Raw genomic sequence first — 24,978 nt, 5'->3', positions numbered from 1 at the left:
CTGTCTTGGGAGTCCATCTCAGACTAGGACTTAAACACCAGCCCTCTTGCTTCCCAGGTCTTTGGATTCGGATGGGAATTTATACCATCCCCTGTTCTGGGCCTCCAGCTGCTGTCTGCAGATCATGGGGTGTTATGTTCTTCTAGGGCTTGTGGGGGATGCAGACCCCTCCAGCCTTTCAGGAACTGATCAGTACCTGCCAATCTCCTGCACAAAACACACACTGGACCCTTAATTAGCCTCCATAATCAAGTGAGCCAATTCCTTATAATAAAGATCTCTCTCTTTCTCTCTATATATATATTATGTATATAGATGTGATTATATACATATATATGTAGATATATAGAGATATGCGTGTATGTGGATATTGATGTGTATATTATGCATATAATCAATTGAGCCAATTCCTTATAACAAAGACCTCTCTCTTTCTCTCTCTATATATTAGGTATACGGATGTATATATGTGTGTATATATATATATATATAGATATATGTGTATATGTATATTGATGTGTATGCATGTATATAATCAAGTGAGCAAATTCCTGATAATAAAGACCTCTCTCTTTCTCTCTATATATATATTCAGTTCAGTTCAGTTCAGTCGCTCAGTCGTGTCCGACTCTTTGCGACCCCATGAATCGCAGCACGCCAGGCCTCCCTGTCCATCACCAACTCCTGGAGTTCACTCAAACTCACATCCATCGAGTCAGTGATGCCATCCAGCCATCTTATCCCCTGTCGTCCCCCTCTCTTCCTGCCCCCAATCCCTCCCAGCATCAGAGTCTTTTCCAATGAGTCAACTCTTCACATGAGGTGGCCAAAGTACTGGAGTTTCAGCTGTAGCATCATTCCTTCCAAAGAACACCCAGGACTGATCTCCTTTAGAAGGACTGGTTCAATCTCCTTGCAGTCCAAGGGACTCTCAAGAGTCTATTAGGTATAGGTATATAGACATATATATATATATATACACATATATACACACACATACACACACACATATATATAACGGTTTCCCTTGTGGCTCAGCTGATAAAAAATCCACCCACAACGTGGGGGACCTGGGTTTGATCCCTGGGTTGGGAAGATCCCCTGGAAAAGGGAAAGACTACCCACTCCAGTATTCTGGCCTGGAGAATTCCATCGACTGTATAGTCCATGGGGTAGCAAAGAGTCAGACACGACTGAGTGACTTTCACTTTCAGATATATACAGATATGTGTATATGTATATTGATGTGTATATATGTATATAAGGCTTCTCCAGTGGTTCAGTGGTAAAGACTCTGCCTCCAATGCAGGAGTCACAGGAGATGCGGGTTCAATCCCTGGGTAAGGAAGGTCTCCTGGAGGAAGGCACAGCAACCCACTCCAGTATTCTTGCCTGGAGAATCCCCATGGACAGAGGAGCCTAGAGGGCTACAGTCCTTACGAGTCACAAAGAGTGGACATGACTGAAGCAACATAGCATGCACACTTAGCATGAAAACATATGTATATTGATGTGTGTATATATATATGTATTTATTGTTGTTCAGTTGCTAAGACATATCTGACTCTCTGCGATCACATAGACTGCAACATGCCAGGCTTCCCTGTCCTTCATGATGTCCCAGAATTTGTTCAAACTCATGTTCATTGAGTCACTGATGCCATCCAACCGTCTCATCCTCTGTGACCCCCTTCTCCTCCTGCCCTCAATCTATATATAAATATATATAAAAGGTCTTCCCTGGTGGCTCAGACAGTAAAAAATTCGCCTGCAATGCAGGAGAGAGACCTGGGTTCAATCAATCCCTGGGTCAGAAAGATGCCCTGGAGGAGGAAATGGCAACCCACTCCAGTATTCTTGCCTGGAGAATCTCATGGACAGAGGAGCCTAGTGGGCTACAGTCCATATGGTTGCAAAGAGTCAGACACACTGAAGTGACTTAGCATGCATGGACACACGAATATATATGTATACATATTGCATAGATGTATATAGACATGTATATATATAAATGTGTATATATGTAGATTGATGTGTCTATACATGTATATGTACACAGAGATGTCTCTATAGATATATATAGATACATATATATGTATATAGATGTGTAAACACACACAGGGCTTTCCCTGGAGAGCCCTAACTGACAGTCTTTTTAGAGTCTGGCTCTGAATTCCAGTCACTAGCAGTGTGCTCTAGTAGACAAATCAGGCACGTTTAGTGATTTGGTCCTAATCAGCCAGACTTTCAAACAGGAGAGGAGTGCCGCCTTCCCTAGGTGGAATCAGCAATCCACATCTTCCCTGCAGTAGCCAGAGTGGGGCAGCCCTAGGATCTGAGGGTCCTCTGGGTGCTCCTCTCTGTTCCCCATAGATCTGGCTGGAGCTCAGCAGCAGCTGAAATGTTCTAGCTCCCTGAAGGCTCTGCCCAGCCCCCAGGTGTTCAGAGCAACCTGACTGGTGCATCTGCTCAGAACCTCTCTTAATAGACAGGTGTTGGAGAAGAAGAGCAGTAATTGGGTTAATGTAGCGGAGTTAAAAAAAGGAAAGCGTTTTTTTTTTTTTAATCAGTTGATGTTATATGATCAGAACTTCCCACAGAGATGGGGTAGGACAGAAAGATACAGAGAATGTACCACCTCATATCCTGACCAATTAAAATATATTTATTACACATCAGAGTTTTACTGTGCTTATATAGGTTCATTATAGAAAAACTTCAAAAGATGGCATTTTGGAAAACAACTGTTCTATTTTGGAGACTGCTGTCCTCTGACCATGTCATCTGGAAACACAAAACCACAAAGAGACAGGGAAGGCAGCCCAGGACATCTCCACAACTGGGGCCCCTATTAACTCATTCATTAACAGACCACTTGATTTTGATTTTTAATTACTCGCGTAATCTACGCTTTTACATTGTCATAATGGATGTTTACTTTGGTGATTTATAACATGTAACACTTTCTGTTCTGTTCAAAAGCACAACTGTAAGCATTTTCCAACTTCTTTGTTCTTTGATAAAAAGGAAATCGATCTTTATCTGGTTACCATTCTGCGTTTCAAACCCTGCAAATTCTGCTTCCAAGGAGGGCTGGTGTGATGTTTCCATGACTTCACTCATTTTCGACCTTATTCCAGGAAGTTTCCAGAATGCCTCGGTCCATGGCCCTGTGTCACTTCTCCCAATGTCACCAAAGACTGTTGGTCACAAACTTCAGAAGTTTAGGAAGCAAAAGAAGCAGAAGCTTGGACAAATACAGTCTTCCTCAAACTTTAAAACTTTCAAAAGCAGTATCCATTTGTTTCTGCTCAGGTTCAGCAAGACTTCTTTCTGCTGGCTTCAGTCCTAACTTACCAGGAATATTCTTTGGCATTTCCACATAAACCACAGTCCAGCTGAGGGTGGGTGGGGGCCCGTGGGCTGGCAGAGCTCCTGGTTGGGAGACATTGCCTCTTTCCTTCCTGACCCACACTAACCCTGGAAGGGCCGGTCTCACCTGCCTGGGAAACCTGGCCCCAGAGCCTGTATCTACATCACCAGAAAGGGCAGAACCACAGCAGCTGCCTGGATAGGTCTCTACACCCCAGCAGACAGCAGGATGGTAGATGCCCTGGCGGACTGTCTCCCATCTGTGGGTCCCCCAGCCATAACACTGGGGACCCTGGATACAACCTGAGGAGGAAAGTGGACATCGGTGTGGTTGCAAGAGCTGTCTTGTCCTGAGCCCTCTCACTGGGAAAAGTTCACTGAGAAGGGGACACGGGTGCCACTCTGAAAGTGAGGGCACAAGCCAGTGGGTGACCTGTCTTATAGAGACGTGCAAAGGCCCTGAGGCAGGAACTCAGGGACCCATCCCTGAGCTCCATCCACACCCATGCATCTGGCACCTGTAGGGTGGCTGCCACATGGTAGCTTCTGACCAGCTCGTGTGTGCAGAGGGTCTTTCTAGAAGGACCACAGGTTCCCAGGGAAGAGTCCAGGTTCCCCAGCATAGAGCAGGTACTGAAGGAGAAGGGTCGCTCACTTATTTGGTCTGTCATTCAACCTCTCAAATAAATGCACTGTGCCTCTGCTAAGCTATAGTTTACTGCAAGGTACTCTTGCAGGCCTGGGGTTCTATAGCATTTAAAAAGATGGACAATATTACCACCCTCACATTCTACTTGGCGGAAGATAAACAACACATAAGGAAATGAACTGAACTGAACAAGATAGTTTCACAAGGTGCTAAGTCTATGAAAAAAATATTGCAGGGGCACAAGGGATATTTCAGGCAGGGTAGTTAGGCATGGTCCCTCTCAAGAGATCACGTGAAGCTAAGCCCCCTGTTACACTTGGAGGAAGAACAGTCCAGGGGGAGGGGGCAGTAGGTGCAAAGGTCCTGTCGCAGAAGCAAGACCTCTTGCACAGGAGGAACAGGAAGACGGCAATGGGGTCACAGGGAGGTGATGAAGGTCAAGATGGTCAGAGTCCATGGACCCCAGAGGGTGAGGGAGCCTGCTGCATCGTCAGTGCATGTTAGGAGTCCTCTCTTGCCTTGGGGTGACCCCACGAGAGAAGCGCTCCAGGACAGGGAGGGACAGTGGCGAGGCCAACTGTACCCAGGCTGCATATAAAGATGGCAGCCCACACCCACTGCCCATGACCACCTGTCCTCAGGATGCTGGGTGGCAGGGAGACATGTGGGCATGGGTGAGGGCCCAGGTGAGGGCTCCCTGTCTTCCATAGCACGCTGAACATGAGGCCTGTATGCACTAAATATCGTGCACAACCCTGAGCTTTATTGATTCCTTGGGAAACAGACCACAATTATTTTTGAAAATAGATGGCATATTTGTCTATCCTCTGAAGCAGCTCATACTCCAATAGATAATGTGTCAGGAGAAAAATCAAAGAAAATGGAGGTGTCCATATCTCAGATAGATTTTTTTTTTTTGTATCGGCAATGTGCAAACAACTAGCAGAAAAGCTAACAAGAACCATGACCGAGGCTCGAGGCAGAGAGACCAAGAGAAGCCCTCACTGTGAGGGGCTCAGGCACTGCCAACACACGGGAAATGACAGCAGCAGTCCAGAGGCTCGGTTAAGAGCATCTCAATCTTTCTGTTTGAGGAGACCCAGTGGAGAGCTACCCATTCCGCTCGTCATCTGTCCAAGTCCCAGGTGTGGGTGCGTGACCTCAACGGGGCCGGAAGCCAGCCTGCCTTCAAAGACCTCCTACGTGACCTGTATCTTTACAGTTTGAGCTGGGTTCTAGTCATCTGCGCCTGAAAGACCCCTGGTCCGTATGGGGATGTAGGAGGTGCGACTTCAGTACAGCAGGAGGACCCCATAAGCAAAACATTTCCGTGCCTCGGACAAAGCACCATCAGCCCAAACCTGGACCACGGGAGACCCACGTCCACATGCCATGTGTCATTCAGGGGCAGAGAACTAGGTCGTTAGGGTCAGCTCAGACCCAGACAGTGGGGCACAGACCGGCCCACAGAGGCTAGACCTGGGACAGGAGCGCGGCAGCTTGGGCCGCCTCCTCCGAGCTGTGCACCCAGATTTCTCACCTGTGTGTATCCTCAGGTGGACCTTTAGGTGATGGGATGTCCGGAAGGTTTTCCCACAGTATGGGCAGTCCTTCATGGCTGATCCTAGGCTCCTGTCACGAAGCAGTGCGGGCTGCTGGACGCCGGCCGATCTCCCAGCCTCCTCGCCAATGTCTGCAGCGGAGGAGAAACGTTCTCACATCACTTCAGCACATGTCAGAAGTTGTTCGCACCAAAACTGCTAACACCACACAAAGTTAAACATGTCAATACTACACCTGTCTATTTCATTCTCTAAATCTGACAGAATGCTGACAATTCATGTATTTTCTTGTTATTCTCTTAAATTATTTCATCTTTCCTATCATCATTTTAAGCAGCATATGGTACCTTTATATTGAACTGAATTAAACAAGAAAAGAAACAGCTGTGTCAGCAGCTGGTTTGATTTCTTCTTTTGCTTAGCTCCTATTAAGTATTTTTTTGCAAAAGTTTAAAAATGTTGGTGTTTGTTGAATCTGATTAATTTGTAATATGGACTAGCTGGAGAGTTTGCTACAGAATCGAAATCACATTTGCATTATATCAAGCAACAAATGGAAAAAAATGTGTCTCGGCTGAGTCCCTAAGACACGCAGACATACAGCTATTTTGGGACAGGAAAGAAAATTATCCCAAACTGATCATTTCTTCCTTGTAGAGTCTTGCCTCCATCGCTGGCTGGTGTAATCTCATGAAAGAGAGAAGAAAAAGTATGGAAATGTGGTTCCACAATTAGCCCATGATAAACATATAGTGACATATTCAAAGTCATGTGCAGAAACTCAGCTGCAAAACTCCCATAAACTTAGAGCACCACAGTTAAATCTTTGTGCAGTGACTTGAGAACTTCCTCTGTAAAGTATCAATACAAATTTTCCTTCCTGCTGTTATTTGTTATGTAACCCAAACCATTAGAAAATGGAATCAAATTTACATACGGCTGCCTTCTGCACAGAAATGACGGGACATAATAGTAAATAAAACTGTGAAAATATCTAGCGGTTGGAGGATATGTTATTGCAACACCCGAGGCCTGACATCACATTGCCAAGGAGGCGACATCAGGGGAGCGGGGCAGGAGCTGGGAATCTTGCCTCGAGAAGGGGAGGCACGCAAGCCTTCTCCTCTGGCCTCCCCACAGGGCTGGAGGCCTCTGCCTGGCACAGAACCCAAGCCCTCAAGGCTGGCAGGGTCCTGGCCGCAGCTTCTGGCCCATCCTCCAGGCCTCGCGGTAGATTCACTATGAGAACAAGGGGACTTTCTGGGATAATAAGCAGACCTGTGAGTTCCGCAGAGAGCAAAATAAACAAGATTTGTACCTTCCAAGCAATGGAAAATGCAAATTGCTTTCATTCTTCAACATCCGTTCCTGGTGTTCTCTGCTCACAGCCAAAAGGGACAGACTTATAGGCCGTGAACAAGGTGAAGGCAATCACACTTAATTCTAATCTGGATGTTTGCTCGGAACAACCGTGGAACGCTTTGGCTTCAAGCATCCTCTGTGCATTCGGACTGTGTGCCACCCTGGAAAGTTTCCTGGAAGGCTCGCTTTGACTCCTATTCTCCCCAACTCTTCTAACCACCCTTGGATAAGAGTTGTTCAAAGGGTCTAACTGCCCAGCTCTTTTTTTCCTCAAAATGTTACATGGGTAGGAGGACTCGGTTCATCCACATCTAGAGCCCACCTGACCTACCACTAGCTTTGTGGTTTGTCCACAGGACTGTGGAAAGACTTCCAGAGATGGCTACTGATAAGGGCAAGCAGGCACAAAGGAGGCTCTCAAGATCATGGCGGACAAACGCCCCACATGCATTCATAGCAGGCAGCCCCACGTCCACAGGTCACATCCACGAGGACTGCCGCCACCGCTGTGTTAGAAGAACCAGTTTGCCAACGGTCCAGGAGGAAAACGTCCAGACACCAGATGCCCACTCCAAGTCAACCACATCCTAGGTATAAACAACTGGTGGGCCCATCTCGCTGTACCCCCACAGCCACCCAAACACCAAACCTGTTGCAGTTGCTCTCCCAGCGTAACTCGCTTATCTTTTGTGTGATCATGAGGTCAGCTTAAAATAACAATGAGCCTGATTAAAATTCTGCCCAACTGCTCCCTGCAATGGGGTTAAGATATCCTATTTAAGTTAGGATGTCATGAGCTGTCATTTGAATGATGAACAAAACTAAGTGTTGACTTCAGGAGAGGAGGAGGCAGGTGTGGGCTTTTGACTCTGCATCCCTGCCCATTCCCATGTCCCACTATCAGCAGTCGAGCACCTCCCCGAGACCCTCCTCCATCGGAGCCTCTGGGGAGCAGTCCAACAGAGGAGAATAGAGAGTGTGGGGAATGCATCTCCACTGCAGCCTTTGGTGGGCCCTGGCCCAGGGCATGCTGTAGATAAATAGACAGATAGAGCTGCCACCATGCGCTCCCACAGGCTTTACGGAAGGTGAGGATGAGCTGCATCCCACTATATGTCACTCTAAGTGATGTCCTGTATCTGTTTTCCTTTTATCTTTCTATCTTGGATATGTGTGGCCCAATAAAAAGAATAAATTTGTAAGATAAACAGCTTTCTCTGCAGATTTAAGAGTCTAATTTTCACTTTACACAGACTTCCTCCCCCTCCCCTTCGAGGGCCAGAAGGCCTATGGCGTTTACTCTTAGACTAATCCAAGTAGAAAAACAAACTTGAGTGAGGATGAAGGGGAATTGTGGGTGGTCCCAGGAAGTGTCCGGAGAGGCTGGAAGCCAAGTACCGTCAGTGATGGTGGAGGAAGGCCCACCCAGCCGCACACTCTCAGGGCTGTGTGTGAGTCCCTGTCTATACATGGATGGGTACCGTTAAACAAGGTGTGCTAGACTAGGCTCCGCCCCTCTGAGAACCCAAGAGGCTGGCTCAGAGGGGAAGATGAGGCTGTTCCTCATTCCTTCTCTCCCCAGGGTGCAGAAGCACTAGCAGCTGTCTTTTTGCAAGACTCTCCAGACCGAGTCCCAAGGCCCTGCCTGTGGCCCCACACAGCCAGCCAAGGACACATCCATGGTCCTGGTTAGGGACAGAACAGTCCTTCCCCAGCCCCTCCAGGAAAGAGATGATAGAAGGGAAGAAGCATTATAAAAAAGACATGTGTGACCTTTTTTCAGGCCACATGTGGACTGCTTTTGTTTTTGCTTTTTTTATATATTCCGTTTTCTAAAATCTGCAGTATCTCTTCTCTCTGATCAGACGCTTGCTCTAAGAGTGTTGAGTAGAATGAGGCTGGGCATGTGAAAAGAGGTGGGCCTCAGTCTCGCTATCTGCTCCTCCTGCTCCTCTGTGAAAGCACCGCGGCCAGCTCCTCGAAGCTGGGGTGTCCCCAAGAGTGGGGGCATCCGACTGCAGGCAACACAGCTTCAACCTGAGTGTGCTCTGGGCCTCACAATATGGGGAAATAGCTGAGAAGTAGCTCCTGGGACCTCTGTTTCTTTTCCTGACCCCACTAAATAATATGCGATCTATTCTTCAGGAGTGGATATCTTACATAATGGCAGCAAATAATATTCCAGAGGAACACAGACTATACATGCAAGCCTTCCCAAGTTTCAGCCTAAAACAGGTGAATTGTAGTAGATATCAAAAACTCTGCTTCCTCCTGTTCCTACAAGCTGGGAGTGTTTAGATAAAGAAGAAGACACGGATCCAATCATTTCAAGTTTTGTTTCAAGAAGTTAGGCAGTTTCTCAAAAAACTAAAAATAGAACTACTATATGATCCATCAATTCCACCCCTGGGTGTATATCCAAAGGAAGCAAAAACACTAATTGGAAAAGATACATGCACCCCGATGTTCATTGTCTACAATTGCCAAGACATGAAAACACACTGAGTGCCTATCAGCGAGTGAACTGATAGAGAAGACATGGGGTGTGCGTGCGTGCTAAGTTGCTTCAGCCATGTCCGACTCTTTGTGACCCAATGTAGTATGTAGCCTGCCAGGCTCCTCTGTCCGTGGAATTCTCCAGGCAAGAATACTGGAGTGGGTTGCCATGCCCTCCTCCAGGGGACCTTCCCAACCCAGGGATCAAACCTTGATCTCCTGCATTGCAGGCAAATTCTTTACCACTGAGCCACTGCGGAAGCCTGTGGGGTTTATATATGTGTGTGTGTGTGTGTGTGTGTGTGTGTGTGTGTGTGGGCTTCCCAGGTGGCACTAGTGGGAAAGAACCCATACACACACATTGGAGAAAGAAATGGCAACCCGCTCCAGTATTCTTGCCTGGGAAATCCATAGACAGGGAAGCTACCGTCCACAGCGTCCCCAAATAATCCGACATGACTTAACGACTAAACAACAAAACACACATCCAGTGTTATACTACTCAGCCATAACAGAAAGAAGTTTTGCCATTTGCAACAACGTGGAAGGACATGGAGGGTATTCTGTTAAGTGAAACAAGTCAGACAGCGAAAGCCAAATACTGTATGGTATCTCTTACATGTGGAATAGAAAATATACAAAAAACAACAGAATAATACAAAAAAGAAACAGACTCACAGACACAGAGAACAAGGCAGTGGTTTCAAGTGGGGAGAGGGAACGGGGAGGGGCGGTATAGGAGGAGGGGATTAAGAGGTGCAAACTATTATGTCTAAAACACGCTGCAAGGATATACTGTACAATACTGGAAACATTTTATCATAGCTCTAAGTGGAGCACAACCTTTAAAAACTGTGAATCACTACACTGTATGCTTTATATATAATATTTATAATATTACACATCAATTATACTTCAATTTAAAAAGATGTGTTTGGGGGGACATCGAACAACTGACCCTCGTAAGTTTGTCATCTCAAGGTCAGAAACCTTGCCTTCTATGTTTCCATTTGCTTCTCCCAATCTTCTGAGTATATAGCTAGGTTGCCCTAGGTCAAGCTGACTGAGGTGCATTACCTTCCCTAGAATTCACAGAGGGAGAGCCCACAGCTGTGGGCTAAAGAAGGGGCCGGGAGATTCGAAATGGTTGTGGATTATGTTAGAATCCTCATCATCAACTAAACCACAAACTGGCAGTCCTGGAGAGACAAAGAATCAGATGCTTAGAAAGAAAAACAACTTCTCAAAAGTTAAAACCTAGACTCACATAAAACACCATCAGCAGCTACCCGCATCCATCTCTGAGACTGGCTATCTTGTACACAAATGTGATTTGAATTTCTGGGTGCCTCATTATACACTCAACCTTACTGTTATATTTGTTTGGAATTTAAAAACTTGGTTTATGAAATAATTTTGTATTTTAAGGGTAGATTCCTTCCCCCAAGGGTTATCTTTAAATACTTGACTTCCTTGGTACATATTTAAAATACCCTTGTTTGCAGAGAAGGAGTCAGGAGGCAGAAGCTCTTCCTTCTTGGTCCCCAGTGCCTGGCTATCTTTAGGCAAAACCTTTCACCCCACCCCAGCTGGACTTACTGGCTCTTCCCCTCCGGCTCCTTATAGTCCTGCGATATTGTGAGCCCCAAGTCCACTGCAGGCTGTCTTCACCCACGTAGTGGCCTTTCCTTCACCCACCCTAGCCTACGTGTCCAGTCATTTCAGTCGTGTCTGACTCTTTGTGACCCCATGGACTGTAGCCCTCTGTCTATACCCTCCTCCAGGGGATCTTCTGACCCAGGGATTGAACCTGAGTCTCCTGTATTGCAGGCAGGTTCTTTACTGTTGAGTCCCTGGGGAAGTCCTAGCCCATCTTAAGCCAAATCAGAAATAGGGATGGATTTCAGAGAGATGGGAGGAAATGACCATGAAAGGGATAGTACATCCTTCAGTATATTCCACGAGCCCCAACTTTTCCCAACTGCCTTTGCCTAAAAGTTGGCACCACTGACTAGTCCAGGCAATGGCTGGAGGCACTGAAAGGAGAGGCTCTGTACCATGGCCGCCTCCCTCTCCTCCCCAGCCACTCTGTCCTTGCAACACACGTGTTGAGGGGGCAAAACTGCAAAACAGAGGATGCCTGGATCGCTGAGTCCCCAGATCGACCCAAGACAGACTGCTCATGAATGAGAACAAATCTTGGCTCTGTCAAGTCCTGGAGACTTGGAGACTAGTCGCAATGGGAGAAATCAGGAACCAAGTCGTGCGAACCTTCTACTAGTGAAGTCTTTTAGGTTTATACCCAATTCTCCAGGTAGTCCTACTAATCCACAGAATGTGACAGAAAACAAGGTCCAGAGGGACCAAAAGAGGCAGGGTGGGACCAAATAGAAAAAGCAAAGAGAGGTTCCTTTTTAAACTGTGCATGCACCCTGACTGCTCACCTCATCCTGCCAGGCAGCCTTACCCTTCACACGCCCAAAAGTACATTCCGGAAAGATTTTCAATTAGAAAAAAATTGTAATGATGATGATGAAGATAAACCCATGAAAGGAATAGAGAGTTGTCCCAGGAACCTCAGTGGGATGAGGGAGCTGTCCATACACCTGAGTGCTTACTATTTTACGACATAAAAGGCCATGGTATTTTAATTTCTATGAAACTCTTAGTATAACAGTAAATACATTTTCCCAGATGAGTCGTGCAGTTCATTCTGAAAGTCTGCCTTGTGCAAAGAGCATCTCAAAAGCACAGCTCTCACTTCATTAATGAAGGAAAAAGCAATTTGTAGAGTCTAAAGGGTGAACAGGACACCAAAAATCACATCTTTCTTAATTTCTTTGCCCACATATATCAGTGTTCTAAAATGGTTTCAGGGTAGAAGAAAGAACACTTTGGAGAAAATGTCCAGGAGAATGTATAGTTCCTCTTAAAAGCTTAACACTTTCGCTTATTTTGAAAACTTTAAAACAGACTCAAAACAATTACTGTGGTAGAGGTAATGGCTGTGGCTGATGAAGGGTTCCTTTTATTTTAAAAAATGATTTTAAATTAATGGTATGCATAAAAATTATAACATTGCCATAAACAACTGTACTTAACTCTTCGAAGACGTAAGTCATGCCTTAGGTCAGTATTAATTTGGTGTCTCTGTTATTCCATCAAAGTTCCCTGGTTTATGATGGCCATATATAGTCATGTTAAATACTTAAGCATTAATATGGATTGGCAAAAGTATTTGTTTAAATAGAGAGCTATTTTAGAAAAGGATGGCCATTTGTGAGAAGGCCAGCCAGCTTCCCTGTGGGTCCTTAGGACCAGGGACCAGGCTGGGCTCCCTGGCAAGGCCCAGCTCGTGACAGACCTCTGGTCACAGAGGTGAATGTCCTCCATCATCGCCTTCCTCACCTCTGACCCAGACTCAAAACTGTGCAGAGCTCCATTTGCTTTTAGCAAGATAGAATTTCTGGAATTGGGGAAATAGGTCACTAAAAGGCTAAAATTTGGAGGAAAAGAAGTATAAGATACTAGGATCTCAAATGGCTTCTCTAAAGCAACATTTTGATGAGTTAAGTGAAAATGAATCAGAAACATATGGATTAAATTTCCCTTAAAATACACAAGGGCTTCAAAATCAAGCACTGTGGGCCAAATGTGTTTCTGGTTTTACCAGGCCCAGAGCCCTTTCCTAACTGTCACGGGAGTGTGCGGAACGCCCCTGCTGGTGACTGGGCCACCCATGGGGTCTCTTCCCTTTGGCATTGTGTGACGCTGCCACCGACAACATGCTCTGTAATCCTTGGGATGCCAGTTCTCCCAAGGCGCTCAGGGCTGGCTGTGGCATGCGCTTTTAGTCCCCAGCCTGGGAGCTGTGACCAGGGACGCAGCAGGCAGGATGTGGGACTCAGAGAAGCAACCCTCCACAAGACAGATTGTGTGACGGATTTCTCTGGGCTCCGCACACCTCTCTCTTGCCTCTGGCCTGCAGGGCAGGGACACATCCCAGAGACTGATCAGGTGAACCAGAGCAGAGCAGGGTCACCTATGGACTGGCCTGGGGGAGGAGAAGCAGGCAGGATGCGACTGGAGAGGCACGGCCCAGGGAGATGCCATCCCCTGGGGAGAGCCTGGCTATGGGCAGGGGAGGGACAAGCCATTGGCTCTGTCACTCCTTAGAATAACCCCTGACTCCTCACGGTCTCCCACCCCCAACTAAGTGGCCCCCACTGCTGCTCTGACCTCATCCCAACTCTGCTCCAGCCCTCCACCGGTTTTCCTCAAGGCCTCCTGGCTGGCACCCCACTTTTGCTCCTGTTGCCCCAGTTCAGTTCAGTTCAGTTGCTCAGTCATGTCTGACTCTGCAGCCCCATGGACTGCAGCACGCCAGGCCTCCCTGTCCATCACCAACTCCAGGAGCTTGCTCACACTGATATCTATCAAGTCAGTGATGCCATCCAACCATCTCCTCCTCTGTTGTCCCCTTCTCCTCCTGCCTTCAATCTTTCCCAGAATCAGGGTCATTTCCAATGAGTCAGTTCTTTGCATCAGGGGGCCAAAGTATTGGAGCTTCAGCTTCAGCATCAGTCCTTCTGATGAATATTCATGACTGATTTCCTTTAGGACTGACTAGTTGTTGCGGTCCCATCCACCTGGAATTCTCTCCCCCCAGAATTCACAGAGACTCACACTCAGACTTAAGTCCACCGCCTCTCCTGGCTGTGCTGTTTCTGACCACGCTGTCTGGAGGAATTCTCCCTGACTCCACATTCTTGGGGTGCTCTTTCTCTGGTTTGTCCTTTGAGGAACTGTCACCTATTGCAGATGCTAACTGACCTGCATATTTGTCTGCTTACCACCTGTCTGCCCTTGGACACAAGCTCCACACAAACAAGGACCACACACTACTGTTTGGTGTTATAACCCCAGCACTCGGCAGGCACTCCGCTCATTAGCAGGTGCTCAATACATACTTTAAAACTTGCACCTACTCTTTTAAACACACCCTTTTAAAATAAAGAAAAGAATCAGAGGAGGCAAGCAAACTGGAATTCAGAGGGCAAGATGAGCTCCTGACTATAAGAGGAAAGTTGCTTTGAGTAGTCCGGGGGGAAGTGGCCCCCTGTATGAGCAAAACATCAGAAATGCCCCCTGTATGAGCAAAACATCAGAAATGCCCCGTGTATGAGCAAAATAGCGGAAATGCCCCCAAAGTGCTCAGCACAGACCATCTGGGGCTGGAGTGTGAAGACAGCAGGGGGGCAGGAGGTCAGGGGCACCTGGGGAAGCTTCCTGAAGGAGGAGGCCTCAGGGTGTCTCCTGGGTCTCTAGCCAGGTGGAAGGAACCACACACATACACTTTAATCAGCAAGATCACAACAGCTTGAGGGAAGATGGCGGTGTGTCGTTGAGGCACCTTCCAGGATTTCATCTGCCTGCTGCTGCTGCTGCTGCTAAGTTGCTTCAGTCATGTCCAACTCCGTGCGACCCCATAGACGGCAGCCCACCAGGCTCCCCCATCCTGGGATTCTCCAGGCAAGAACACTGGAGTGGGTTGCCATGTCCTTCTCCAATGCATGAAAGTGAAGAGTGAAGTCACTCAGTCGTGTCCGACTCTTAGCGACCCCATGGACTGCAGCCTATCAGGCTCCTCCGTCCATGGGTTTTTCCAGGCAAGAATACTGGAGTGGCTACTTCCTGGCTAAAAAGGAAGATGTCATTGCATTGGAAGAAACAGCATAAAGAAACAGTAATCAATAGAAAAACATAATAAAACAGATACTTTAGAAGTAATCCATGCCCCAATCACTACCGTAATTATTGCAAAATATTTGTTATGCTTTCCCTTCTTCATAATTTAAATTACATGTTCCTTTCTTTAAAAAAAGAACACAAAAAAGACAGACTATAGAAGCCTCTACTTTCAGTAACGCATAAATTCCCAAAAGACTTCTATGTAATTTATTTTCTTTAAAAAAAAAAAAAAACTATAGCTTTTAAGATCCTCTTAAGGTAATTTACAGCCCCCTCCTTTATGGTTGGGGTGGGGGCTGGGGGAAGATTGGAGAAGATCTCTTTGACTACCGGGCAGGCTTCAGGAATTCTTACTTAAATGACACTGAGAACAAGCTGGACCGATCTTTTTCAAAATGTGCTTGGTCAGTCACCATAACTTGTGGGCTGAGTTTTCTCTAGGGACGGACACACACTGAAAGGAGAAGGAATGATCTGGAGATAACGCCTCCCCTGGAGACAGGTTTTGCCATATTCTTTTTTAAACAAAGAAGACATCTTAAGCACCTTGCAATATCTTTCATTTAATCGTTGGCAGAAGGCGAGTCCCTGATGAACACTGGCCTGTGTCTTTCTCTTTAACCAGCTGAGTGATCCAAGCTTTTAATATAGCCATTCCAATTATTGTAAAAGTCATCTAGTACCTTATAACCACAAATATTGACAGTTTATTGCACAACACATTCCTGACATTTGAAGGTCACACCATACATAATACATACTCTTTTATAAAAGTGTCTGGAACAAAAAGATACATGATAAGCAATTACCTCTCCCGGCTTGTATGTATGTACAGTTCGGGGCCAACGAGGTTGCATGGGAGACACAGGCACCATTTTAAATAATCTATTAAGGCAGCATGGAGGCATTCATGATGGATAATTACGAAATGGCTCGTGGACACGCTGCAGTCAGATTGGTTGGCTGGGCCATGGGGTCTGGGCAGCTCTCCTCTTCTGAGTTAGGGTCACAACGCCACATCGCCACAGAGAGCCCTGCCTCACATCACAATCGGATTTTCCCCCAAAGCCACTAAGCATAACAGAGTCACAATATGTTCTTGTTTTTCAAATTGGTCTGCATGTGGCTGAAAGGAATTTAAAAAATCCACCAGGCCTGGTTCGGATGCATCCCACCCCCAGGCTGTTGGGGTACTGACCGCAGCTCTCTCATCACATACACAGCCAGACACCACCCTCCCAGGGCTGCGGTGTCCAGACACCTGCACAGGGGTACATGGCTGGCAGGCCCAGATGCAAACCAGGGTGAGCCAAGAAACTCTACTGAAGCTGAGGCCATGCAACATCTCCTGAGAACATTCCGCAAAAGAAGGCACTGCCTACCGCTGCCCCCGCCACCCCCCACGCTGTTCCCACTTGTCCTTCCGGCTGATGTCTGACAGAAAGGTTCCAAGCACAGATGAAGTGGAAAAAGTTTTCAATCAGGTGCTTCAGGTCAAAACCAAGTTCCACCAACTCTTAGAGAATATAATCCTGGGCAAATGACATAACCTCTCTGAGGTTCATTCAGTTTCCTTATCTGCAAAGCGGGGATAGTCGTTAACAATTCATTTAGCAAGGGCCTGGTGCAGGCAGGATATGCTCCAGTTAATAACAGCTTTTAACATGAATATTGCCAAAGGGACGCCTTGCATGCAAGGGTGGCTCGTGGGGAGGGCAGAGACCTGTGGCTTTAGCACTCTCCCCAAGCCACAGAACCTACAACCTGCACAAGGTCCAGAATGAGAGGGCATGCTCCCTTTCTGAAAAGTCCAGGTTACAGCAGTTTCTCCAAAGCTCTGAACACCCAGGCAATTCTCCCAAGTTAACAGTGAAAAACAATTCAGCCTGCAATTGAGCTTTGCATAGATGACAATCTTTAATCACAGATGAAGCAGCAGGTCATTAGAATCTACATCAAACTCCCTCCCAAATGATAATAATGGCTACTGTTTGGGGGAAAAAAAAACCATATATACATATATATATATATACATACGCATGTATACATCCAAATATACATTATTTTAAAACTGTATTAAAACAAATGATCAACAAACTCTCAAGATAATCAAAAGTCCTTCCAAGAGTAATTTTATTTTGATTTTCAGGGTGAATGCCTTAAAATTTAAGACACAGGACCAAAATGATTTCTATAAAGATGACATGTTTATTAGCATTAAATCCCAGGCAAGAGGGCTTCCTTATAAAGAACACATTTTTGCCTCTGAAAAGCATACATATTAGAATGTGTGTGTTTCTTTAAGAAGCTATTCTGTTTTAGAGGGTAGCGGGTAAGACAGGGCACCACGTGATCAGGAGGTTGCTATGGTAAATATGCATTTTTTATTGAAGAGTAAACAGTGGCAGAAAACAAGTGTCAATTGCCAGCTCTGAAGTTACTGCCATTTCTGAGCTGCACTGACTTATCTAGCCCTTTTAATTTGAGAACCTTTATCAGAAGAATAATATCAATGGATCAAGATTTAAATTTTTTTAATAAATGCTGAAACTTTAAACACTTTGTAGTAATAAATACTTTAGCTGACATATAAAAATTAGCAAAAAAATTCTATCCAGCTCTGCCCATCACGGTACAAACATTTTTCTGGAGCTGTTTTGCCTGGCTGATAGATCTCCAAAGGACGAACCCTTTGGACTTGGCTCAGGCCACAAAGCAGAGGAGCCAAGGAGACAGCCAAGGTCACCACGCTGACCACTGTCTTGGTACATGCCAGCAAAACAAAGCTGGAGCCGATGCCCTGGAGAATGGCCTTCCCCACGAGTGGTCCAGTGTCTGCGTCCTGGCAAGGTTGATGCCCCCCCGAGCCCCCAGGCTCCTGGCTGGGGAGTGGACTTTGGACAATACGACTGTGACATACTCAGTGAAGTTTTTGCTGTTTTCCTCCTCATGACCCCCAGACACTGCTTGAAAGTAACTTTGCTTTCTGATAACCATAGGAGTAGCCTTTCTCAACTACAAACGAAGCTGTGCTATAAACCTCAGATAGCTCCTGGTTACATTTATATCCTGAGTGGGCCCGCAACTAGCTTCTCTGGCCAGGTGAAGAGTGTGGATTTTGTTCTCCTTCTAGCTTATAACTAGCAGAGGACAAGAGGACCAGAGAAATCTTCCTCCATATCTGGCACGTAGTAGGCATCCAACCATCACTCATCCAGCTCATGCATGAATGAATGATGCGCGAATGAATGAACTGACCCCTGGGGACTAGCTTCCTGGGGAGCAGCTTCAAACAGGAAGGTCAAGTCTGCTCATTCTTCCTTTGAGCCCGGACGAAAGTTATCAAGTGTTGGCAAAATTCTCAAAGGGAAACCTCCAGGTTCTAGCAATCCCATAGACCAGTCCAAACAAATCTTCGCAAGGGACCAGCAAATGAGTCTGTCTGCCAAGGAGGCCCAGGGAAGGAGGGGACATGGACAAGCAGTCTTCCTGGTGGAGGGAAGGGTGGTAGGACAGAGGAAATTGTCCCCATGGTCCCCAGGCATGCACAGAGGCTGTCAGCCAGAAGGGGTCACCTCAAAACACCTAGAAGTGTTTGACTCCAAGATCTGAGTTTGAGTTTAAACTCTGAATTCCAAGCAAACCACTAAAGCGTCATGAACTTTAGCATCCTAATCTGTATAACTGGATACTAACTGGATAATGGTACTTACAAAGGAATCTGAATGTTTCATGAGATAGGGGATTTGCAAGGCCTTAATATACCTTAAACCTTGCAGAGCTATCACAGGCAAGTGGGAAAGTCACTGGCTTTGAGACAGCAAGCTCTGGATTTTCCAACCTGGACCTGCCACTTCTGGGCTACACCTCTGTAGATGCTTCCCCTAGCCTTGCCCAGACTGTAAATACTGTCTGTAAAGCGGGCATAACAGCACTACTTTCCAATCCCTGTGAAAACTAAATGACATAGTGTGAGGAAAAGGCATGTGATACACTCCCAACTGACAGTTCCCCTGAACTACCCAGGTCCAGACCTACCCTTGACCTACCTACACAGATAACTAGGATAACCCAGAGGTGATGATTCATACAACAGCATCACCATAGGAGCCCAGCTCATGGTCAGCACCCTCCCCCAGCACACTGCCAAGCTGGAAAGGTCATCTCCGGGGTGCAAAGTGGCACCAGCCTCCGTGGTGGGAAACCCATGAACAAGCTTCCACGCGTGCTCTGTTCTAATCCTGAAGTTACAGTTTAACGCCTTCTCCCAAGACACTTCCTAGACAAGACAGACTTGCTCAGATCATCCCTTTGAGATGAGTGGGTGAGGATGAAGGGTGAGGAGGAAGACCAGGGGGAAGGTATCAGACTGGGATGACAAGGAGAGAGAGGAGCAGTTACCATTTGGGGCAGTTCAGGCCTCACCATCCTACATACCTTTCATGAGATGGCTGGTGTTAAAGGGCGACAGGCTGGCTGCTTCTGAACATCTTCACAGAGCACCCCATCTGCCCAGACATGCCAGGCCCCTCAGTCCTGTACCCCAGAGGCCTTCTGACCAGCTCATGCCCACACCCCAATATTGGGAAAGAATTTTACAGCCACCTTTCAGGCATTGGGACGTGAGTTGGGACCGTGATGTGATGTGAGCTGGGAGCTTTCCTTGACAAGGCTTCAGGGGGCCAAGGAGATGCCACTCACAGTCCTGCCTGGGTCTGTCCAGGGCATTCCCAGAATAGCTAAGAGCCCAAGGCAGCTCTACTGACCCTCCAGAAAGAGAAAGGTGAGAACTTTCTCTTTGATGGACCTCAGAATCTCAATACACACTCATCCCTCTTCCTGAAACATACACCCCAAACCCTAGCACATCACCTCCCTCGTGCCTGGTTGATGTGTTCATTCTTGAGAGTTCACTCTTTCTTGAGAGTTCAGCTCCAATGCCACTTTCTTGGAAGACATTCTTGTACTTACACACTGAGTCAGGTCAATCCCAATTACCCTAGAATGAAACCTTCATGACACACCTCTCAGAGTTTGTATTTACCATATATATATATGATACCTGCTTAATTTCTCTCTCCTACTAGCTTGTCTACACTTTATAAGCTGGGGTGCAGTCTTTTTTTTTCAATATTATCTCCCTAAAACCTCCTGGGGCTTCCCAGGTGGTTCAGTGGTAAAGACTCCGCCTACCAATGCAGGAGACGCAGGACCTGCATTGGGAAGGATGCAACATGGGCTCCATCCCTGCATTGGGAAGACCCACTAGAGGAGGAAATGGCAACCCACTCTAGTATTCTTGCCTGGAATAGTCCACGGACAGAGGAGCCTGGCGGGCTACAGTCCGTGGGGTTGCAAAGAGTCGGACACGACTGAGTGACTGACATGCATGCAAAACCTCCTGAAACAGAGTAGGTGCTCAGTAAATACTGATGAGAATGAATGAATGAATGGTGTTGGGAAGACTGGGTGGTCATTCCACACGGTGTGGCCAAAGGAGGCCCCCGTTTTGAGACTCCCTATACCCTCCTGCACTGACCTGCCCTAGTGACACAGAGTCCAGGGCTTGCACTGTGTAGGGACAGCCACAGCCAGCTCTCACAGCAGGGAAGGGGAGTGGGGGTGTGGTTCTCACAACTCTCAAGAGCCCCGGCCCAGATGCGGGGGTGAGAGCGGCAGGTGGCAGAATTCAAACAGAACCCTCAGTGTGCATTGGAGAGGTTGAGTGGGTGCCAGTCCAGGACCTGGGCTGGTGGGGAGAGCAGAGTCCAGGCCCTGGGGCAGCTCCTCAGGACATCTGTTCTGCTCGGTTCTTCTGCTGAGTATCTGGACCCGAGGAAAAGTCTACCCAGACATACGTTCTTGGAGGCAACCCCACCACATGCACACACCCCCCACATGAAGAATACTCCACTTTCCCCTCTGTGTGAGGCTTCCTGCACCCTCCTTTCCCTTGGCCTGCCACCCCCGGCCCTCCAGCTGCTCTCACAGCTCCCACCCCCCCACCTCAGCCTCCTCCCCAGCTCACCCCTGCTCAGCACCACCCAGTGTTGCCTGCTAGAGCTCAGTTCTCCAGGGATTCTTCGGTCTGTCTGCTTTGCCATGGCATTCCCAGGCTGCTGGCAAGGTGCCTGGCACATAGTAGGTACTTCGTATTTACTTAACACTTTGTGACACCACTTTGGATGTAGATTAGATCCTGGTGACAATTTCTAATAAGGAAAATCGCTTTCTCCCTTCCTTTTGGAAGCTCCTTCACTCTAAAATTCAAAGCAGCGCTGGAGTCACAACACATATAGTCCTGTAATGCTAATTTCTATCCCATAACCGAGAGAGACAACTAAATGTTGCAAGGTTATTCAAAACTCCTGCCCCTTATCCTCTGACTTCTCCTTAGGGGGAAATTGCACAGGAATACATTTCCTCATCTGTATGTTAAAGCACGGTTATAATCCACCTATCATGATTGCAATTTTGGGAATCAAAATGGAGATCCAAAACAGCAGTGTGATCTACATTTTAGCCACATACATTATAATAAATTAAGTCAAAGAAAGAGTTCAGCATTAACTCTGGCTCTATTCCTTAAATACCCTAGGAGAACCTTGAAGCTGCCCTCTGTAAGAGCCCTGGGCTTCCCTGCCTGCTGTCCAAGGGCTGCAACGTGGCCACTGACCCACCGCCTGGAACGGGTCGGTCACAGAGCCAGCTCAGAGTGTTGACTCAGTCCAGCTTTGCAACACCTCGGGGCTTGGACCAAGGAGGCAGAGGGGACACAAGTGTCCACCACCTTAATAAGCTAGCCCATGTTCTTTCCCCTGCCTGGGCCTCTGTTTCTACTTCTGTAACTAGCGGGGGTAGCAACCCGATGGAGAGCTCATTCGTTACTCAGGGTCTTCATGTGCCAAATTTATTTTTAACATTTACAAACTTGGGGCATTTCACACATGGTCTTGGTTTCAGCCTCTGCTAAAAAAACTGTTTTCTCACAACGCTGGGTCCAAGGTCCCCAAGGGGCAGCAGCTCTTGGGGTGGGTACTGGGGGCTTTCTCCCTGCTCCCAGCCCACTCCCTCACTCTTGCTTCCTGGCAGCCCCCACCCAGCAGGCACAGCTCTGTATTTGCCATCTCAGCTGAGATGGTCCAGGACACCCTTTCCACCTCTAAAGACGGCCTCAGTAACCTCAGTTGAGCAAATAAGGCAGAAGCCTCCAGACTAATTCTCATAATTATGATGGGTCTATTATTTCAAAGCCAGTGATGATTGTGGGGTCAGGTGCTCAGAGGAAGAGGGAGAGAAACATACTTTAAAATGATAGCAAATATCCTTTGATTCTTTGCTCTGATACCAAATTGCATCCAGAAATGCTGAAATACGTGCTCGCAACCTTAGTCAAATTTCAAAGAGGCCTCGGCAGGAAGGGCAGTGATCAGGGAGAGAGAGGAGGGGCCGGAGAGCCAGGCAATGGAAAGAGCCCATGCAGGGCCCTGGGCGAGGGGACGCGAACACGCCCCCGCTGCTGCACTGAGCTGGAGACTTCCGCCACACCCCGACACCCACGTCTGTGGCACCCAGCCTTCTCCCTCCTGCCTCCTCGCGTGTTCCCACTCGGCCGCACCACCTGGACTTCCCGAGCACAGCCTCGAATCCTCCGAACCTCCTCTGGACGATTCTGTACAATGACATGCTGCTCCGGGCTGCTCTCTCATTTTTCTCATGCGTTTGGATTCCAGCCTGCTTACCAAGAGGACCCCGTAGATTTGCCTGTCTCGTAATCACCTACAAAGCTGAGTAAAGGGCTGGCCCACTGAGTCATTCAATAAACACAGGTCCGTTGACCTTTCCATTGTGAAAGACACCATTATTACCTCTTGCAGGGCTTTCTTCCCAGGGCTTCTTCTAGGAGAAAGGCAGATCCAACCAAATGACTGACAACACCCTGGACTCCCTGGCCTCATTTTCCTTTTGGTTTTGGCCCCCAGTATTTGCTTAGAGGCGAGTTAATTCATCCCGCCCACAAGTAGGAGACGGGCAGCAGTCCACACAGCAGACCAGGCAGCCCACAGGGGCTGCAGGCGAGCACGACGGGTGGCAGAGGAGGCAGCTGGGACACCCGCGTCACACAGCGAGGAGCCCAGCTCTCTCCTTAGTCCAAGTCTGTTTACAAGAAATCAGATGCATGACACATTGATGGAACCCACTCTTCCTTGCCACCCTTGCCCCTCGGGCTGGGGGGCAAACCTCTGGCCTGTGTAGGAGTCTCCACTGGGTCCCTTTCTGAATGTTCTTCTTTTACTTTGGGGGACTTCCTCTAGGCTGCAGAAGGGCAGGAAGCACTTCGGTATCTACTCCCACATCATCCACCATGGATCTGTGGCCACGGAGCTGAGCCCAGTGAAAGCCCTCTGTTTGAGCAGAGACCCAGAGGTGGCCCTCTTGCTCCTGTGGTCAAACCCAGGGCACCTGCTGACATCCCACTTTTGCCAACAGCTTGAGATACCTTCAGTGGGGAAGATCAGAGGTTGGGAGTTTTACCCTGAAGGAACTCAACATGCACGTGGGTGGACAAAATAAACGTATAGAAAATAAGATTCATCATGATAACGAAATATGAACCAGCTAATGATAACATGAATACGAAAGACTGGGATAACTATCATGATAGCAGCTGTAACATTTATCAGGTGGGACATATGATTATTTTCATTGTACCAAGGGGAAAACTGAGGCACACAGAGGTTGAATACCTTGTATGAGCTTGCCCAGCTGCTCAGGGCAAAGCCAGCTGCCATGCAGGCCTCCTGACCCCTGAGCCTCTGTAAGCCACCCAGGGACTGAGGTTCATGGTGCAGGCTCATGACGCTGTGAGGACAAATGGAGATGAAGGCTGCTGTGGGGCGAGCCAAGGAGGCAGCTTCATGAATGGAGCGAGGGAGCCCAGATTGGAGGGCCTGCTGGGGGGCGGGCAGAGAGGTGGTGTTCTCTGAAATCCACCAGGAGTGGCTGGTCTCGATGCAGGAGGAAAACTGCCTCCTCGGGAAAACCAGTGAAGAGCAGGAGCACTTCACCTGGCGGGGGGGGCCTGTCAAAGTGGAGTCATGCCCCCTGAGGTGGAGACCCCACCCTGCCCATCTACTACACACTCTTCGCTTCCATCACTCTTTGGCTCCAACACAATCAGAGCATTTGTCGCGCCATCTCAGATCAAGTCTGAAAGACGGCACGCGCCCTAGTGGACTGCCCTGCCGCGTCCAAGGGGAGGGAGGCCCCAGTGGAAACAGACTTCTCTGAGGGCGGAGGTAACCTGTGTAACCTCTTCCTAAGCACCTGCTCTTGGAGGATGACAAACGGCTTCAACTGAGTAATCTACGGCAGAGAGCTAAAGGGGTGTGGCTGGGGCCTGGACTCTTCTCCTCAGGGAAATCGCTTTGAAAACATATGCCATTTGGTGCAATCTGCTCAGCTTCAAAGGCAAAGCAAATCCTTTCAGGGGTCAAAGACCACCTCTAGGGTAGAAACGGTACCTGCCTCACTGGGCTTTGCCCGGCTGGGTGCGAGGTACCCCCAATGTAGGAAAGCAGTGGGCGCTGATGGGCTGCCCACAGGGCCCAACAGGACGGTCTGCAGCCAGCTCCTGTCCGCCAGAGGAAGACAGTGCTCAGTCCTGAGGCAGGGCGGCTACTGCCCAGTCTCCCTTCGTCAAGAAAGGCCACCAGCTTGGTGAAGGATGCTCCAACTCACATACCAGGAGCACCATCCTGGGCCACCAACTTCCCCACCCCAGAT

The 24,978-nt window shown here is 47.8% G+C and overlaps 1 protein-coding gene across 2 annotated transcripts in view; it reads right to left on the bottom strand.

Moving 5' to 3' along the window:
• Positions 1–24,978, bottom strand: part of ZNF536 (zinc finger protein 536) — a 331,324-nt gene that overhangs the window by 159,620 nt on the left and 146,726 nt on the right. For both annotated transcript variants that reach the window (XM_069548992.1, XM_069548993.1), the window contains exon 3: positions 5,562–5,714. In XM_069548992.1, the coding sequence (XP_069405093.1) occupies positions 5,562–5,714 (153 nt within the window). The remainder of the gene's footprint in view (positions 1–5,561; positions 5,715–24,978) is intronic.

Source organism: Ovis canadensis, chromosome 14, assembly GCF_042477335.2.
Source record: "Ovis canadensis isolate MfBH-ARS-UI-01 breed Bighorn chromosome 14, ARS-UI_OviCan_v2, whole genome shotgun sequence".
Lineage (NCBI taxonomy): Eukaryota > Metazoa > Chordata > Mammalia > Artiodactyla > Bovidae > Ovis > Ovis canadensis.
Note: the sequence above shows the minus strand (reverse complement) of the source record. Positions and strands in the feature narration are given on the sequence as shown.